General features: G+C 36.3%; 1 protein-coding gene across 1 annotated transcript; it reads right to left on the bottom strand.

The window, feature by feature from the left end:
* Nucleotides 1–5,245: 5,245 nt before the first annotated feature.
* LOC123453268 (M-phase phosphoprotein 6-like) lies at nt 5,246–6,248 on the bottom strand. Its single transcript, XM_045130067.1, has one exon. It carries the CDS (start codon nt 6,223–6,225, stop codon nt 5,740–5,742), a length of 486 nt encoding a protein of 161 aa, XP_044986002.1. The 5' UTR covers nt 6,226–6,248; the 3' UTR covers nt 5,246–5,739.
* Between the last annotated feature and the right edge of the window lie 7,627 nt (nt 6,249–13,875).

Below are 13,875 nucleotides of genomic sequence, written 5' to 3'. Positions count from 1 at the left end.
CTATGCACATCTGTGCAACATTTGCTTATTTTTACCATATTTACTCGCTCTCTGTTGTGCACCAAGGGGCCTCCTACCATATCCAAAACTCCCATTGCAAAGATTGCTGCAATTGATGCCATCTCTCTAGACACTGCTTCTAGTTAGAGGTGGAATCCTTGTTCAGACAAGAAAATTTTAGCAGATCTGTATGAAAGAAAGTATACATGTGTTACTTATCATTATAATAATGTATCTTGTATGTGAAACATGGGAATGGATGTGCAATTTTACAATAAGGAATCTAGCACTGTGTGCTAACACCCAGCACATAGCATTTTCTTTCCCTATCAATAAAAACACAATATGGAAGTGAATATAATATTAGCATATGAACCTTTTACAGGTCAGGTGGCCCTCATAGTGACAGCCTTTTTTTTTTCCTTAGGACTAAATCATCCACTGTTCCTTTGTGTATTTAATATTAGGATTTGGAGTGAGGCTGAGAGATAGGCTGATGAAAGAGTAAGTCCCAATGACCACACTAATTTACATGAATTTCAGGAAATAAGCAGAGTAGATAAGATTATTATCATTTTATTTCAAAATTCAGCAATTCATAGAAGCTGAAAAGCATTCTAACTCCAGAATTAACAGATCTACTTTCAAACATCCAATACTACATTTTCCCCTGGAGTGTATTACTTAACTTTGAAGAATGAACTTCATAGTCGGGAAGATAAATATAATGACTTTGTCCTACCCTTTGGGTAATGGGAGGATGCAAGCTATAAACATGAAAATAAATTTAAATTATTTAACTCATACTTTCCAGAGGATCCAAGGTTTGTAAACATGTGATGTTTCATTTAAGAACACTAAGACACAATATTTAAATTGCTGAACTTGAAAGTCAACTCTTCCTTTTTCATTCACATGGATGGGGCCTTACATGAGATAGTTCTTTGGAAGATGTTTGAACTTGTTCTAGTTATCAAATTCTGATAGTGGGACTATGAAAAAATACAGATTTTCAAAATGATCTTTGGTTATTGAAACTTAGGAGAATGGGGCAGTTTATGGATAAGTATCTGTTTTGAAAACACAAACCATGATGCAAAAACTTACAATAATTTAAGGTTATAAGTTATAATGTTTCATGACAAAATAATTGATAACCTTAAATAAACTGAAACCCAAATATAGTTATATTCTGTTTGTTTTCATATTTTGAACATTTAAGGAAAAACTAATTATTACATACCCAGAACTAGAACTAAGCAATTATTTTGGTTCTCTGAAATGATGAATTTTTAAAGAAAGAACAGATACTTAACATATCCCCCAGGATAAATTGCATAGAGCGAAATTGCATTAATAAGCAGTAGCAGAGAGAAAATAGCCATACCTCAATGTTCTTCATATCAGTCTTAGCAGCCTTGAAACTCAAATTAATATTATTGATTCCAAATTTGTGACTATGGTAAATTCAAAGTCATATCCACTGAGGCATTTAAAATAGTTTTATTAGAATAGTAATTTTGTTGTTTATATACTATTACTACTTATCTTTTCTAGAAATCCAGACTTTATTAATATAACAAATACAGAACATGTAAATTTGAGGAGGTAAAGTTCCTAGAACTGACTTAAATTTTTTTCAGAGTGCTTTTGGTACTCACATGCTCTTAATAAATTTCATTCCAATAATTTGACATTAGACCTGGCTTTAAAAATTTCAAAATTCCTTCACTTTAATTGTCATCACTTAAGCAAAACACAATGGATATTTCAAACAGTTTTTGAAATTCCAAATGTATTCTACAATTTGTTTTACAGAAAGAAGTTTCTCGGTAGAACCTAAACACTTTACTTGCCTGTTACCAGGTTTGATTTTTGAGATAGTTGTTCACTATCTTGAAAGAGACCTTTGCTACAAATTTGTGAATCTGTTTCTCCACAGCTGTTAACACCCATGCAATCTCCCCTAAGGGTAGATTATTATAACCCAGACTCCACAAAGGCAAAATTTAAAATAGTGAGTTCACTCTGCAACCTACCATATTTTTACTTTAAAATCTCAACATCTAATCAAAATAGTGTGTGTGTGTGTGTGTGTGTGTGTGTGTACGCATACATGCACATGCGCATGCATGCATATGTGCATGTGTGCATGCATGTGTGTGAAAAAGAGGGAGGAGCGAATGGAATTTTATTTTAAGATGTTTTACTTTACTCTAAATTAATTCGTGAAGAATTACAATGGCTTATTTAATATAAAATCCACATTTTAAATGTTTTCATTGTACTGTGTTTTGTACACCAAGATCCATTACAATTGTTCATCATTTCTGCATATTTTCTGACTCTAATGATTGTTAGGGACATCTATGAGGAATTCTGTGTTTCTACACACTTTGTAGAAAAGCAATGGTTTACATTAGGCAGAGACCATCTGTTTACAGTTTGCGTGGTAGACATATTTGGTGAACAGATATCACATCTATGCTTCCTGTTGATCTAAAAGAAGAATTTTCTAATGAATTTAAGAATTTTCAAATATTTTGTAATGTTAGGGGTCAGCTCACTGTAATGCACCTCTGCTGCCTTCATGGTGAGGGTGTATGTGTATGCGTGGTCAGGGAACCAATTCAAAATGGTCAACACTGGTTATTGGCATTGCTGTTAACGAATACTCTTTCATCTCATGCTATCATTCTATCTGCACTTAAAGAATTGCAAGATGAGTGAAATCTAAGACACTCAGCAGCTTATGACAAATGTAGATATTTTTTGTTCAAGCTGGTTTTTAGTTTTCTTGAAAATATTCACTTCAAATGTCTTGAAGGCCTAGCTAATGGGAAATTTTATATTAATTATGTTTCAAGAGAAAGTGAAATTTACAATGGCCTTTTTGTTGTTCTATTTGTTATAAAATATACACTTTAATTTGGGCATCAAATTTTTAAAGAAAGCAAAGTATATTTGGCATCTCAGTGAATTCTCTGGTAGCCTGTCAATTTCTGGTTAGTCATCACATGCTTGAGTCCACCTGTATACACTTTTATTGTAGTAAGACATAGTTCCTCTCAGGGAAATTTTCTTTTTTTTTTTTTTTTTCTCTCTCTCTATTGGTTCAGTTTTTTTTTTTTTTTTTTTTTTTTTTTTTTTTTTTCCTCATTGAACCTCTAACATCAGGCTGTCAGACTATGATCAGTGAGGATTTCACATAAATAGTTAAAGGTAATAAACAGATTTTTGGATAGATGATGATTTTCATAGCTATTCAGATAGTTGATCACATTCAGAAAAGGCAGAATTGGTGACTCAAAAATAAATTTAAAAATTAGTGTGAGAAAAGTCAACAAGTTTGAGAATAAGTAAAAGCTCATATGGCACATTTTTACTGGGGCTTACTTCATTTAATTTATTCTTCAAAATTTTATGAAACTCTGTTTAGTTTATCATTAACATTTCTTTTTTAAGAATTTACTTTTATTTATTCATTTATTACAGACAGAAAAATGGAGAAAGCAATAGTGAGAGTGAGAATGGGCAGGCCAGTGCCTCTAGCCACTACAAACTCCGTAAGGATGCACCACTATGTACATCTGGCTTATGTAGGACCTGGAGAATCAAATTGGAGTCCTTAGGCTTCACAGGCATGTGCCTTAACCATTAAGCAAGCTCTCCAGTGAAACATTTTTTCATATATGCCTTTTTCTTTCTTTGAGAAATTCTTTGCTATGCCCTATCCTGATTCCCTTACTCCTTAAGACTGTTAGCTTGTTCCCTGGCTGGCGAAGATGTCATCTAGCTCCAATTAATGAGTAACAGTCATTCACACTCATCTATTCAGTTTACATGCCAATTGTTTTCTACCTTTTCTGCTGATAAACCATAGTCTGGGTCTTATGACTGCACTGTGCAATTTTTATTTTCCCACTGACTTGTTTTTACACTAAGAGGAATAGTGACAAAAGACTTCAAATTCCTTTGAAATGTGTCTCAGAATACACTATTGTAGTACTTATTTTCTTATTGCTGGGGCAAAACACCTGAACAAAAGAAGCTTGTGAGAGGAAAGTGTTTGGACTTAAGAGTTTCAGGAAAAGTTTCATCAGGGCAAGGAAATCATGGAAAAGCAAAGGTTGGACATCACATCTTGGCGTTTTAGCACCAAGAGTGAACTGGCAACTGAACCCTCAGGAATTATGGACCAGTAAAATCTCATGGGGCTGGAGGCTTAGCAGTTAAGGTGTTTGCCTGCAAAACCAAAGGGCCCAGGTTCTATTCCCCAGGATCCACGCTGGCCAGATGCACAAGGGGGCGCAGGGCCTGAAGTTCATTTGCAGTGGCTGGAAGCCCTGGCATGCCCATTCTCTCTCTCCCTCTCTCTGTATCAAATAAATAAACAAATAAGAATCAAATATTAAATAATAATAATTATTATTTTTAAAAAGTTCATGGTCCATGCTCAGTGACATTCCTACTCTAACAAGGCTCTACCTCCCAATGTTTCCACAAGCTAGGTATTGAGTATGAGGCTTAATCACAAACACTTGAGGCTGAGTAAGGGAGACATTGCACATTAATGCCACGACTATTCTTAAATAAGATTGGTATTGTGCTTTCTTCTGTATAGTATTTTCTTTTTGTGTCATCTCTGATAGGTTTAGTCTATTAATTTTATTTCAGCTAAAAAATTATATTATAGAATTGTTTCAGTTGTTATTCAATTAGTTTCTTTTAATTATTTTTTCATTATCATTATTTGCTTCCAAGAAGGAATGGGATACATAGTTTAGTGACATTTTAGTATGATGTTTCTTGATGTTAGATCCAAAGTTAAAATACGTAGTTAATGTCAAGAATTAACAACTAGCTCATATCATTATATTGGGGAGAAAGCTAAAAAATGATGTGGCCTGCCAAAGCTTGTAACTTTTGTTGTGAACATTGACTTTCAAAATTACTGGCTGTATCTTTTAATAAGAAATGATCAAATATATTACTTCAGAAAATATGTGTTCTTTTTTTTCTTTTTTTTTTTTTCAATGGCTAGTATTTATTAAAATTATTGTTTGGATAAAAGTTACATTACTGAACTAGACTAAACTATTTCAAAGTATAAGAAAACATAAAAAGTACATGAAAATGGATTATTATAAAACATTTAAAAAAAGAGCCCATTACCACTAAGTTAACTGTTTTGAACAACAACCAGCTCTCTGTTCCAAGAACTAGAAACAGTCAGGCAGCAGGCTTCAGGGTGGAGAGGCATGTTTGTCTTGGTGAATATATATATGACAAATTCTCATAACATTTGATCCAAGTTAAATGTGTCACCTGGCTTGACATTTATAATTTAAAATAAAATATAAATATAGAGTGAAGTGAAACAATGGCATTAAATTTCAGCAGTCAATTCAAGTAATTCCAATCAGTAACTGGAGAACAATATGTACATATAAATAAGTTAGGTAAATTTGTTTTGGGAAGCTTCTGTGCCTCACACATTTGAAGAGAAGGGACTAAGATCCCATTTGTGAAGAATGCCACTAAAAAAGGATGTACAACATCCATTACACATCTGTCTCAAGACAGCATGTTTCCTAAATTATTTATAATTAATACTCCTATGTTTATTCTTTACAAATAAACATGAGAGCATGAACCACTACAGACACACCATCATGATGAGTTCCAAATGCTGCTGTGTTCATAGGCATCTACAGTCCAGTTTTCAGGCACTCATTTTTAATCTTGGGGCTTTAAGAACATCTTCTTCACTTTCATGGGCTTTATGTTTCTATTTTCATCTTCCTCATACTTGGCACGGTCCCTCTTCTTGGCAAACTTTTTCCCAATTGTCCCCACCAAGGTCTCATATCTTCTTGCCATTTCTTCATCTGACACATCAAGTTCTACTGTTTCATCTTCTTCATCTTCTTCTGCTTTGTTCTTAGCATTCATCTGAAGCATTAATTTCTCAACTTCAGGATTAAATCCTCTGAATGACATCCTTCCATAGAGAAGATCTTCACACAACATGAAACTCTGCTCTTCTATTATGAAACTCTCTTTTTCCTTAAGCTCTGGCAAATCCAAGTACCAGTGCTCTTCACTAATAATCTTCTTTTCTTGTTCTTCTAGTTGCTTCTTGGTCTCTGAATCCAGGCCCCTTTGCATGAACTTCATGCGCAGTAGATTCTTGGACAACTTGGTTTTACGCTCGGCCGCCATGTTTGCCACAGCTCCGACCACGGGCCCCGTCGCGCACCATGTATTCTTTTTTGAGCAACAGAAATTGAGAGAAAGAGTGCCTAGATTAGAGTATTAAACTCTGTATATTCTGTACTACTTAGAAATTTCATGAATTCCATCATTTTGCACTAGGTTTATAAAGATTAGTCTTTAAAGATTGTCTTGTTTATATGCATCATTGAAAGTGAAGTCAATGTTGTACTTAACTCTAATAATAACTTGGCAATAGACCACATTTCAACTCATTTGATAAGTAAAATTACTGTGAGAGAAATTAAACATAAAACTCATTCAACATCATAGCAATGCTTTTACAATTTACTCATTTTTAATGTGGAGTTGTTTTACTTTAATAGTGATATTTGCAACTGATAATATAGACATAGTCATGTAGTATTATGAAACATCAATTCAATTTTATTTCATAAAAATATTATTAGCATATAAAAATTAGGTTTCTCTATGGCATTTTCAAACCAATTTTCATTGATTTTGTTTCACTACACTCTTCTTCCTTCATCCCCTCTCTTCACAAGCATTCCTGTGTCATGGTGCTTCAGCTTTTGTATTACTAGAGTACTTTATCCCTCCTCAACTTTCCTCAGGACATCTTGCTCCCCTTTCATTATCTCCTATCTATGCCTCTTCTTCTATACATGGAGACATTAAAAAGTATGATTCCCAAATGGGAGAGAGTGGACAGTTTTTGTTTCTGTGGGCCTAAGTTGCCTAATTTAATATACTCTTTTCTAGTTCCATCAATCTTTCCTATACATTTTGTGATTATTTTTATAGCTGACTAAAATCCAATAGTATAAGTACCACATTTCCATTATACATTCATCAATTGGTGGGCAAATAGTCATAGAATGCCTCCGTTCCCTTGCTATTTTGACTAAAGTAGCAATGATCATAGTATGTGTAAGCATGTCAGTGCTAGATACAGTGGTTTGGGCATATGACCAGGTGTTATACAGCTGCCTTGCATCTATTTTTACCTTTTTGAGTAACATCCATACTGAAGAACACTCCATTAAGCAGTGGCTATAACTGCCGATGCGCCTATTACCTGAAAATAAGGGTTCCATTGCTCCAACATTCCAGCTGGCAATTGTCACCATATGCTTTCTTCATGGTGGTCATTTTGACTGGGATGAGAATGGATCTTAAAGCTTAAAGTGGTTTTAGTCTTCATGTTCCTTGAAGCTAAAGATGTTAAACTTTTTTTTTTAATCTTTTTATTGACAACTTCCATACTTACAGACAATAAACCATGAAAATTTCTTCTCCTTCCCCAATTTCCCCTTCACAAATCCACTCTCCATCATATGTCTTCACTCTCTACATAAGTCTCTCTTTGATTTTGATGTCAACATCTTTTCCTCCAATTGTGAAGGTAGTGCTAGGCACTGCAGGGTCATGGATATCAAGGCCAATTACTGTTTGGATTATTCCATTGTAAGCAGTCCTACCTTTTCTTTGGCTCTTACATTCTTTCTGCCACCTATTCCGAATGGACCCTGAGCCTTGGAGGGTGTTGTAGAGATGTTTCAGTGCTGGACACTCCTCCGTCACTTCCTATCAGCACTGTGGGTACCTTTTGCATCATCCCAGTGGTCACTGTCATCTGAAAAGAGAAACTTCTCTAACCAAGAGTGAGAGTAGCATTAATATATGGGTATGAGCATTAAGTAAAGTGCTTACAGTGTAGATTGTTGCATATAATATATAAATTTAGCCAGACAAGAGCAGTCTTTACACTCCTAAAGCTCATGACCTCCATCACTATACGTTTTTGGATTAGCTTACCAGTACCAGGCATGTATGCCCTCCCATACAGCAGGCATCTAGTCTAATTAGAGAGCAGTTAGCTTTTCCCATAACAGACACATGCCACTTTTTTGCACCTGTTTGGTCATTTGACCTAGCTGGCTAAACTTGAGGCTTGCAGAGTCTACTTCTTTAACTGCTTATGACTTCTGTCTCCTATTGAACTGCATGCAGTACAGCTTTTTCCAGATTTCTGTCAGCTGGTCCACAGGGATGAGGTTTTCAGCTCAGCCCCAGCATGCTTTCTCAGAGAAATTGCAGCCTAGGCATGTGGAGTCTTCAGCAACAGGGTCTTATTATTAGTGTCTGGTGAAAACAGGGAGTCTTGGTAATACCTTATAAAGTTTTGAGGTCATTAGGGACCCCCATAGCCAACAACTCACTGGAAGTTATCCCATTCCTGTCATTGAAAATTTTCTAGTAATAATCTATGGCTTCTGGGTGTGCCCTTATACACAAAGGTAGGTTTTCATATGACTTATTCACAATAACTTAAATTATGATTAACCCTTGCCCATCCTTCTTTTACTCAATCTTTCCCCTGAGCCATTCCACCCACTCCCAGTAATATGTTTGTCTACTTACACATAGACAACACCATCCCCTTAATTCTTCTTCTCCCCTCCCTCTCTTTTCTAGCTTAGTGGCCTATGCTACCAATACTTTACTCCAACTCACATACAAGTCAAAATGTTCATGCCTGGGATCCACATATGAGAGAACATGTGTTATTTCACTTCCTGTGCCTGGGCTACCTCACGTAGGATAATCCATTCCCTGGAAATACCATTTTTCTTTACCACTGAATAAGACTCCATTGTATAAATGGTCCACATCTTCATATCCTATTCATCGGATGAGAGACATCTAGAGTAGTTCCATTTCCTAGCTACTGTGAATAGAGCAGCAATAAACATGGTTGTGCAAGTATCTATAAGGTCGTGAAAAGAGTCCTTAGGCTATATGCCTAAGAGAAGTTTAGATGGGGCATATGGTAAAACTATTTTAGCTGTCTCAGGAACCTCCACACTGATATCCACAATAGTTTTACCAGACTACATTGACACCAAAACTGTAGAATGTTTCCTTTTTTTTTTTTTTTTCCCCACATCCTCACCAATGTTTATTGTTATTTGGTTTCTTAATGATAGGCATTCTGACAGGATTAAGATAGAATATCAAAATAATTTTAATTTGTATTTCCCTGATGGCTAAGGATGTAGAATATTTGTTAAATGTTTCTATGCCATTTGTATTTCTTCTTTTGAGAACTCTCTATTTAATTCTGTAGCCCATTTTAATTGAGTTATTTGATTTCTTATTATTTAGCTTACGGAATTCATTGTGTATTCTGAATATTAGTCTTCTGTCAGATGTGTAGCTGGCAAAGATTTTCTCCCATTCTGTACGTTGCCTCTTTGCTCTATTCACAGTGCCTTTTCCTACACAAAACTGTAATTTCACGAGGTCCCACTGGCTGATCAGTGGTTTTATTTCCCGAGCAACTGGGATTATATCCAGAAAGTCATTGTTTATGCCAATATGTCAAAAGCTTTCCCCTACTTTTTCCTCTAGCTATTGGAAAGTTTCAGGTCTGATAATAAGGTCTTTAATCCATTTGGGCATGATTTTTGTGCATGAAAAGAGGCAAGGATCTATTTTCATCCTTCTACATATAAATATCTAGTTTTCCCAGCACCACTTGTCAAAGGGGCTGTCTTGTTTCCAATGAATATTTTTGGTATTTTTGTCAAATCTCAGATGACTGTGGCTACCTGGATTTACATTTGGGTTCTCTATTCATAGCCATTGATCTACATGTCTTTATGAAAGTACCTTGCTGTTTTTGTTAGTATGGCATTGTAATATAGCTTAAAAATGGCTATGGTGACCCTGTCAGCTTTATTTTTGTTGCTCAAAATTGTTTTGGATATTCAAATGAATTTTTGGATTAGCTTTTCTATTTCTGTGAATAATATCATTAGGATATTAATGGGGATTGCCTTAAATGTGTAGATTGCTTTTGGTAAGATTGACATTTTCACAATATTGATTCTTCCAATCCAAGAACATGGGATGTTTTTACATTTCCTATTGTCATCTACAATTCTCTCTTTAGTTTTTTTGTTTTTTAGTTTTCATTGTAGAGATCCTTCACTTCCATAGTTAGGTTTATTCCAAGTTAATTTTTTCTTAGGCAATTTTGAATGGGGGTGATTTCCTGATTTCATCCTTAGCATATTTGTTGTAAGTATGGAGGAAAGCTACTCATTTTTATGTATTTATTTTGCATCCTGCTACATTACTAAAAAGTGTTTATCAGCTCTAACAATTTGCTTGCCGAGTATTTAGGGTCCTTTACGTATAAAATCATATCATTTGCAAATAATGATAATGATAATGTCTTCCTTTTTAAGAGTATCTCTTGTCTTATTGCTATTCCTAAGACTTCCAGTACTATATTAAGTAAAAGTGGGGACAGTGAACACATTTTTCTTGTTCTTGATTTAATTGAAAAGCTTCCAGTTTTTCCCCTTTAGTATGATGTTGGCTTAGGTTGGTCATAAATGACCTTTATTGTGCTGAGATATGTTTCTTATATTCCCAGTTTCTGTAGGATATTTACCATAAAGGGTTGTTGGGTTTTGTCTAATGCCTTTTCTGCATCTATTAATATGATGATGTGATTTTTTTTCTGTCAGTCCATTTATATATTATATTACATTTATTGATTTGCATATGTTAAACCATCCTTGCATCTCTAGATTAAAGCCTATTTGGTCAGAGTGAATGATATTTTTGATACTCTTTTGTATTCTGTTTGCCAACATTTTGTTGAAAGTTTTTACATCTATGTTTATGAGGAAAGTTGATCTGTAGTTTTCTCTTTTTTTTCTCTTGTTCTGGTTTTGGTATCAGGGTGATGCTGGCTTTATAGAAGGAGCATGATGGTATTCCTTCATTTTCTATTCTATGGATAAGTTTGAGAAGCACTGGTTTTAGCTCCTCCATGAATGTCTGATAAAATTGACCAGTGAATCCATCTGGGCCTAGACTTGTCTTTTAGTTGGGAGAGTTTTTATAGCTACTTGGATCTCTGCACTTGTTATAGGTCTACTTAAATGGTTCATCTCATCTTGATTTAATTTTGTTAGGCCATATAAACCTAGGAAATAATCTATTTCCTTCAAAATTTCAAACATTAAGGAGTATATATTCTTAAAGCATATCCTTATGTTTTTCTGAATTTCTTTGTTATCTGTTATAATAGTGCCTTTTTCATCTCTAATTTTATTAATTTGTGTTTCTCTTTCTTCTTGTCAAATTTGCTAAGGGCTTATCAATCTCATTTACCCTGTCAAAAACCCACTCTTTGTTTCATTTATTCTTTCTATTGTTTTTTTTTTCTTTTGTTTCTATTTTACTAATTTCTGCCCCAATCTTTGTTATTTCTTACCATCTACTGATTTTTGATGTGCCTTGTTCTTCTTTTTCCAAGGCCTTAAGGGAAAGTGTTAAGATGTTTACATGTGACCTTTCTAATTTCTTAATATAGGAATTAGAGCTATAAATTTCCCTCTAAGGAGAGACTTCATTGTGTCCCAAAGGTTTGGTATGTTGTGTTCTCATTATCATTTGTTTCTATGAATTTTTGATTTCCTTTTTGATTGTTTACATGATCCAGTCATCATTCTGTAGAGTACTGTTAAGACTCTGCTGCAGTCCGGTTCGCATTGCTGGTAGAAATCACCCAACCAAGAGTAGCTTCTGGGAAAAAGAGATTTATTTTGGCTTACAGGCTCGAGGGGAAGCTCCACGATGGCAGGGGAAAACGATGGCATGAGCAGAAGGTGGACATCACCCCCTGGCCAACATAAGATGGACCACAGAAACAGAAGAGTGTGCCTAACACTGGCAAGGGGAAACTGGCTTTAAGACCCATAAGCCCACCCCCAACAATACACTCCCTCCAGGAGGCGTTAATTCCCAAATCTCCATCAGCTGGGAACCTAGCATTCAGAACAACTAAGTTTATGGGGGACACCTGAATCAAACCACCACATTCCGTCCCTGGCCCCCATAAACTGATAATCATACATGATGTAAAATACAATGCATTTAGTCTGACTTTACAAGTCCCCATAGTTTTTAATCAATCCCAATGATGTTCATACTTCCCGATAGTCCAAGATCTTTTAACTGAGCCATAATACCAAAAAATAAACTCAAAAAACCCATAATGGCACAGAATAAATATTCACACTGCAAAATATGGCACTGGGCATAGCAAAGAAACATTCAACCAATACAAGATTTAAAACAACCAGGGCAAATATCAAACTGTAGCTTCAAGTCCAGCAACTCTAGCCAGTGACAAATCTCCAAGTCCAATAATTCTAACCAGCAACAAGTCTCTGGCATTCCAATTCCTCCCCTCCAGCTAGGCTACTCACAGTCCTGGAAAACTTCATCGGGGCCGGCAGTTCCTCGACTGCCATCTCATGGTCCCAGCATCTCCAATGGGTCTCCACTGCAAGCCAAGGTTCATCCTGTTAGCCCCATGGGGTCTCTATGCAGGCAACCAGCAAACCTGCTTCACACTGCCTTGGCCATTTCCAAAACACAAGACCGTGTTGCAAACTCAATGACCCTCTTTCCAGCATTTCTTATACTCCACGATACCAGGTAGGGTGCCAATTTGTTAATCTAGGGGGGAATAAAGCAGACTTTGAAGAACAGGACACTCCTTGAGCACTCAGGCCCCTTCAAAAGAGTCGACATTCTTCTTGTTGCCCCAGCGCAGGTCAGCTAGCCCAGTCTCAAAGGTTGTAATCTCTCAGTTGCAGCTGAATGGGCAACAGTTTACCCAAAGATTTTCCTTTCTGTGTCATATCCCTCTGCACACACCCGTTCATTTCTATGCAAAGCAACCCTGCACAACTTCTCAGGACATGGGCACAAGATAAAACTTCTCACACAAACTGCTAGCCCAGTCCAGGCAAAGCTTTTTCTCACCCTCATAAACCAAACCTCACAGTCCATAGTTCTTACTGCCTTCAGGTCTTGCAGCTCAGACCAAAACAGTCCATCAAGCTGTACTTACAGCACTGAAAGGCATCTCTTAGGCCAAGGTATCAACTCTTTCCACATTCCTCTTGAAAACCAGCTCCAAAAGGCCAAAGCCACACAGTCAGGTGTCCAGCAGCAACCCCACTCCTGGTACCACTTTACTGTTGCAGTCCAGTTCACATTGCTGGTAGAAATCACCCAACCAAGAGTAGCTTCTGGGAAAAAGAGATTTATTTTGGCTTACAGGCTCGAGGGGAAGCTCCACGATGGCAGGGAAAAATGATGGCATGAGCAGAGGGTGGACATCACCCCCTGGCCAACGTAAGATGGACCACAGCAACAGGAGAGTGTGCCGAACACTGGCAAGGGAAAACTGGCTTTAAGACCCATAAGCCCACCCCAACAATACACTCCCTCCAGGAGGCGTTAATTCCCAAATCTCCATCAGCTGGGAACCTAGCATTCAGAACAACTAAGTTTATGGGGGACACCTGAATCAAACCACCACAGACTCCATGATTTTGTGCAGGCTTTGTAGTTTTTCCTTGTTGTTGACTTGTAGTTTAAATCTTTATTTTTATTTATTTATTTATTTGGCAGAAAGAGAGAGGGAAGAGAGAGAAAGAATATGGGTGCACTAGGGCCTCCATCCACTACAAATGAATTCCAGATGCATGCACCACCTTGTGCATCTGGCTAACATGGGTCCTGGGGAATCAAACTTGGGTC

The sequence above is a fragment of the Jaculus jaculus genome, chromosome 11, assembly GCF_020740685.1.
Source record: "Jaculus jaculus isolate mJacJac1 chromosome 11, mJacJac1.mat.Y.cur, whole genome shotgun sequence".
NCBI lineage: Eukaryota > Metazoa > Chordata > Mammalia > Rodentia > Dipodidae > Jaculus > Jaculus jaculus.
This window is presented reverse-complemented; position numbering and strand designations above follow the sequence as displayed.